This window comes from Poecilia latipinna, unplaced genomic scaffold, assembly GCF_001443285.1.
Source record: "Poecilia latipinna isolate Pla-1442-1.1 unplaced genomic scaffold, P_latipinna-1.0 Scaffold2199, whole genome shotgun sequence".
Taxonomy (NCBI): domain Eukaryota; kingdom Metazoa; phylum Chordata; class Actinopteri; order Cyprinodontiformes; family Poeciliidae; genus Poecilia; species Poecilia latipinna.
In genome coordinates, this window is record NW_015114815.1 from 24,411 (window position 1) to 30,410 (window position 6,000).

At 41.0% G+C, this 6,000-nt stretch overlaps 1 protein-coding gene across 2 annotated transcripts in view; it reads right to left on the minus strand.

Annotated features, from left to right (window-relative positions):
- Positions 1 to 6,000, minus strand: part of atg2a (autophagy related 2A) — a 32,884-nt gene that overhangs the window by 7,791 nt on the left and 19,093 nt on the right. For both annotated transcript variants that reach the window (XM_015017875.1, XM_015017874.1), the window contains exons 16-26: positions 5,533 to 5,605; positions 5,180 to 5,354; positions 4,958 to 5,100; positions 3,756 to 3,877; positions 3,457 to 3,614; positions 2,942 to 3,074; positions 2,461 to 2,645; positions 2,296 to 2,376; positions 964 to 1,070; positions 791 to 883; positions 574 to 644 (exon numbers count right to left, since the gene is read on the minus strand). In XM_015017875.1, coding sequence (XP_014873361.1) covers positions 574 to 644; positions 791 to 883; positions 964 to 1,070; positions 2,296 to 2,376; positions 2,461 to 2,645; positions 2,942 to 3,074; positions 3,457 to 3,614; positions 3,756 to 3,877; positions 4,958 to 5,100; positions 5,180 to 5,354; positions 5,533 to 5,605 — 1,341 coding nt within the window. The remainder of the gene's footprint in view (positions 1 to 573; positions 645 to 790; positions 884 to 963; positions 1,071 to 2,295; positions 2,377 to 2,460; positions 2,646 to 2,941; positions 3,075 to 3,456; positions 3,615 to 3,755; positions 3,878 to 4,957; positions 5,101 to 5,179; positions 5,355 to 5,532; positions 5,606 to 6,000) is intronic.

A 6,000-nucleotide genomic window follows, 5' to 3' on the forward strand; every position in this document is an offset into this window, starting at 1 on the left:
CTAAAATTAGCTCAGATCGATTAACGATTTTTAGTGTTGTAGTTTGGCTGCCATCCAGCAGAAGGCGCCACTGGTCATTCTTAAGCAGAGCCAGTTCATACAGAATTAAAGATGGCAGGACCATACGAGAACAGGACAGTGAAACGGTCCAAACAAAGTCCAGTGAGGAATGCAAGATGCCCTTCATGCGGCTTTTGAAATATTAACATCCAGTAACCTCCGTGACAGAGCTGTTTCTATTCAGCAACCTAATGGGTTCCTGTTTTGTTATATTTTATAAATATAATAATGTGAGAAAAGCATAATATTCTGTTTATTCAGTCAATAATTAATACAGCTGACACAAATACAGTTAAAACACAGCGAGGTGCTTCTTAATAAAAGTGCCCTTTGTTATGGAAAAACTCCAAAAACTTTTTAAGAAACTGGCCGTTTATCAATTAACCATTAGCCAATCGATAGGATAAATCAAGTTTAATTTATTAGTTGCTAACTTGCATCCCTAATTAGTACACAATCCTATCTTGACATAATCAATGGCCATTTGTGTAAAAGACATCCTGCATGTTTTACCTTTCCTCAAGTCCACTGTGTCAGTCTCACATTTGTCAGAGAGGTAGAGAGCAGAATCATCCAGGATGAATCTGATGACAACAAAACAGACTTTTAAAAAGATCTTGTAGTCAAAAATATCACTGAATTGATCTCAAAAGTTCAAGGATACGTTTCAGTTAGTCCTCTTAAAGCATAGCTGTGGTAAATGCGGTGTTGGGTCAAAGGTCACCAGTACCTGAGGTGGAAGGTGGCGGTGTCTACAATGATGTTACTGGACAGAGAGAATGACTCTGCTGTGAACAGGACTCTCAGTGGCAGATACAGAGGCCTTGGGAGTAAAACAACCAAAAGAGATGAATAAACATGTAATTTTGTCTTAAGATCAATAAACACTCTTCAGGTCCGTGCCTGTAGTCCACAGCGCAGGAAGCCAGGTGTGTGTGGAGGACGGTGATGACAGCCGGTGCCGTGTAGCCCAAGATGGGGTCGTCGATGACGTCCAGGAAGTCAATCAGCTGGAAGTGAAGGAAACAAACAGGAGGACGATAAACATTTTAAATGATTTTACTGGGCAGTGAAACAAAAACACCAGCAGCTGCAGCACAGGCTAAAGAACATTGAGGTTAAGAAAACTGTCACGATTAATCACATTTTACTTGTCAGGGTGCAACTTTATGTGCTTGTTATCTCTGGCAAGAAGGCTCTTATTTTTGGAAGGGACGGCTATTTTGTTCTAAAGAGCCTCCAGATGGAAAGCAGACTAATTACAGCGACAAGTATAATTACACTTGGATCACGTGCGTCCAAACTGTCTGGCTTTTCCATTGTTCCTTTCTGCCTCCAAGAAAACAAAACATCTCAAATTAACATTTTTTCAGCTTAGCCGTGTCCAGCTGTGCTGAAGGGAATCTGTTTTTCTTGAAGCTGACGCACCTACATGAGGAATGCACAGCCAATCACAAACGAGAACATGAGTGACGTAACCTCAGGAAATAAACTTAGTTACCAGAAATAAATATGCACAAGGAAAGACACAAGGAGGAAGGAAAGGAAAGAAAGAGGGAGGGAAGGCAGGAAGGACACAATGAAGGATCGAACGAAGGAAATGAGTTAGGACACCAGAAAGGGAGGGCACAAGGAACAGAGGTAGGACACAAGGATGAAAAGTGACAGATGGCACAAGAAAAGGAAGGAAAGAGGGAAAGGAAAGTGGAAGGAAAACAGGAGGCAAGGGTAGAAGAAAAAAGGAAAGAGAGGGAGAAAGTACAAAGAATGGAAGGAATCAAGGAAGTACAGAAAAAGGCAAAAAAGGAAGGAAGGGAGATTATAATGACACAAAACCGAATATGTGAGGGTAACAAAGAAAAGAGAAAGAAACAGAAGTAAAGAAGGGACAACAAAAGGAAGGAAGAGACCTATGACACAAGGAGAGAGAGATAAAGTACACAAGAATAGAAAGGATGGATGTGCAAAGGGAAGACAGGAAGAAAAGAAGGAAGGGCCTTTGTGAAAGGGAAGGAGAGACAAGAAAGGAAATAAAGAACACAATAAAAATGGCATGAAGAAGGAAGAAACTCAACTTCCAGATGGTGTAGGAACCACGATATGTATTCAGATTTAAAAAAAAAAACATTTTCACGACATCAAAAATTGTTGTTCAGTTTGCAAAAGTTTCATTGAATCAAATAAATATTAGGAGAGACGGATTGAATGGAAAAAGGCCTTGTTTGACTTCCTTACCTGCTCGTGCCAGCTCTGGTTGCTCTGCGTCATGTAATGCCTCATGGTGGCACCTTGCAGCTGAAGAGCGACCAGGAACTCCTGCGAAAAGGCAAAAATGTCTTCTTGAAGGCAATACTAGACTTCCTGTGGCAGCCTGAGACTTGGTGCAGAAGAGAGACGAACCTTGACGTTCCTCTGCAGGTCCAGTGTGATTTTGATGGCTGTAGACAACATCTGTGGCTCCCCTTCCCGTCCTCGAACGCTGCTCACTCCCAGCTCTGTGGGGTAGATGGTGGGGTCCAACTGTGTGGGTGGCGTGAAGCTGGGCATCTCCAACCTCTCTGGGACGGAGGTGTCTTTAACCACAGCTAGAAAGGTAAAAAATATATATATGTTTCCAACGAATCACAAAGACAAATAAATAACAATAAGTTCAGATGACTGGTTTCTAACGAATAGGCAGAAAAATGGTTGAATGAACGGATATTTAGGATATCTGGACAGAGTTAAAACCCAAATAAATGTTGTTGTTTTTTTACTTGATTTTCTTTTTTCACACCTTGAAAATGCGGCACCCAGAATTTTCTGGTCTCAATCGAAGCCCTTTGAATTATCGGCATTATCTAACAATGAAAATGTTTGCAGATGAGACCGCAATGTGCACCTCGATGGTAGAGCTCCACTCGTTTGCTCTCCAGCGTCAGGAAGTTGAGGTTTGGATCATTTTGATGCTGCGCCACGCTGAAAATCTTCCCCCCTTCCAGGTCAAGCACAACCTCTCCCTGAGTTTCATCCTCCTATCGTAAAAAAAAAAAAACAAAACACAAAAATAAAACAAAACAGAAAAACTACATGAACAAAGCAATGCTGCAACATGAATTTCAAACTGAACTTGACCTCAACTTCCACAGTTTTAGTATTGTAAAGCAGATATTAAGACATTAAAAATGGTCATTAATGTAGAGGAAATACTACAGGAAAAAGACGTGCTTTGTCTCGTTAGCAATCGATGTACATTATATGTTTATATAAAGTACAAACATTGAAGAGGAAGACTAAAACGTGACTGCTGAATCACTTAAGCATACTTAAAAAGGGGGAAAATGTTTCTCCTTGTATCATCTGATGCAGTAAAACTCATCAGTGCCCTCCTCTGAATCCATCTTCCTCCTGGCTCACCTTCCTGTCAGTTCTGGCTTGCAGGCGACCTTTCCCAATAATCACAGTGAGGGAGAGGAGGCTGAGGTTGTGGCTGGGAAGAGGAACTGACTGCTGCATCCTTCCAGATGAATCGCTGGCCAAGTAAAACTGAGGCTCATCCTCTTCTGAGTCAGAGTCTGTGGCAGAGTGTGAAGCAAACGGTTTAATCCAAAAACAATACAAAAGCCAATAGTAGATATTTTGGCACCTCGGCTATTATTGTTTGTCATAAATCTATGTCAGGATTAAATTTTTTCCATCAGAGCAGAGGAACTTGCCCAGCCTGAAGGCCGACTTGCACAGCTGGAACTCGTCGTAGGGACGGCGGCTCTGGTCGGGGCCCGGGGCCGAGGGGAGAGGAGGGGGAGGCGGCTCCCACATCAACAGGTCATTATTGATCCTATTGGAATAAAAAAGGAGGATGGTGGAGAACTCGGATCACGCCACAAAATGACATGAATCCAGCAAACAAAACAACAATCAGCTTTAACGGCAACTAAACTTTCACTATAAAACTCTGAACAAAAACTTAATTCACACTTTGCTTCCAGAAGACAGATCTACTTGTAATTATTTTAAAGTAGTGTTGATCAATGGTACTTAAATATCAAAGTTTGTCTTTGGCTGATTTTCCATGTTTTCCGACTCACTTTCTTCTTATTCATGCATCTGACAGCAAACTGTGCTGAAAGTGGAAAAACGGAAGAAAAACAAATGAGTGCCAGGCTTAATGCGAGGCACATTTTATTTAGGTGCATCAAAGTAAAGGGGGCTGAATTCAAATGCATGTCAAACTTTTACATTTGTTTTAAGCTATTCTTAATTCTTCCCCTTTCATAATTATATGCTTCTTTATTTTAGTCTAACGCAAAAAATTTCAATAAATCCAGTGGTTTGTGGTTGTGATGCCACCAAATGTTTTGAGAGGAATCACCTTGTTGGTGGCAAAACTTTGTCAAACTGTTACCTTTGGTATTTGTTTTAGATCCAACTAACAAAGTTATTGCTATTGCATCTTTGTAATTTTATTTTTTACTAGCATTACTTTTGTTACTACTCACATTCTGTGTTTTGCTAATTTGTTTATCATATGAAAATAATAGAGCGCCAACTATCCTGAAACTTTTAAATGCGTCCCTCCTCCAATAATCCTGAATCAAAAGGCTGAATTCACTCATCGACATGTCAATCAGCTCTGCACAGGAGACATTTATTAAATCAGGTAGAGTTATTTGAAAAATTTCTTGAAAAATGCCAAAATAAATAAAAATCAACCAAAGTAAAATAAAATAAAATAAAAAACACAAACAAAATTTTAGTACTTTTAGGAAACCTGAACATTCTTACGAGAAAGTTTGGCTGCTTGGAAATAAAACATGAATAAATGAGGTTTGGTGTAAGACTTTTGGACAATCCTCTAGAAAAAATTAAAGCTACAGAAGAAATATTTGAGTCCAAGATGAAGGCGGTTGAATGAAACCTGTTGTAGATGCTCTGGAAAGCCTGTTTGCTAGGCAGGAGGATGTAGGCCAGAGGGAAGCTGATGTCCACCGCGCACTGACACTGAGCCACACACTGTTCCTGAAACTGGAGCATTTCCTCCGGGTCGGCCGGAATCACCATCTAATTCAAGCGAAATGTATCGAGTTAGCAACAAGAAGGCTGACGTGTTGGTATTTCTCAGTTTTGAGTGTTAGCACACCTCCTCCGTCTCAAACATGGTGCGGTTAGAAGAAAACGGCGAGCTGGGTTTCTCGTTGAATTCACAGTGGCTTTCGAAGAAGGTGGCCCCAAGATCCTTCACGAGGCCCAGGTTCATCCCACTCAGACCAGCTGCTGGGCCCTGAGCCTCACCGCCGCGCACACGCACCGATATCCTGTTGATGGAAACTTTCTCAGCGTGGGTGTGCTCAAAAATAAACTTAAATTCCTGAAAAATATTGTCTACTAATAAAAAGGCTTAAACGAAACAGCTCTGGAAGAGGCGAGAGTGTTTTTCTAACGTCCTGCATTTTGGCCATTATAGCAGTCATCGCTATCACCACGGAGTCTAACCTTGGCAAAGAGTCGCGGTTTTTCTTCACTCTGATGCAGGGGAAGGAGCCTCCCTCCCAGCCCTCATACGATCCTGGTGAGACACATCAAAGTAAATATGTGATGAAGTATTTACAGAAGAAGGTGACAAATGTCGAATTTAAAGGACACTCTGTAAAGCGAAGGACAACAAACAAGAAAGTCAAGGTTAGAAATCAAACCACAAATACAGCACTGCATTAAGCTTTACAACATGGTCTATTATCTTTTCTAAACACCGATATTGTATTTTATTTTCATACTCAGACAGAAGCAAATGATCTGTGTAAATCACGTCTCACTCCGACTCCCTTTAAATTGAATCTACAAATCACAACCAGTGATACTAGTGCCTCCTAGTGGGTTAACCTGCTGCAGCAAAGCACCTTCCAGCGTCATCACCCAGTCGATTAGTGTGTGTGTGTGTATTTAATTAGAATCAACCATCTG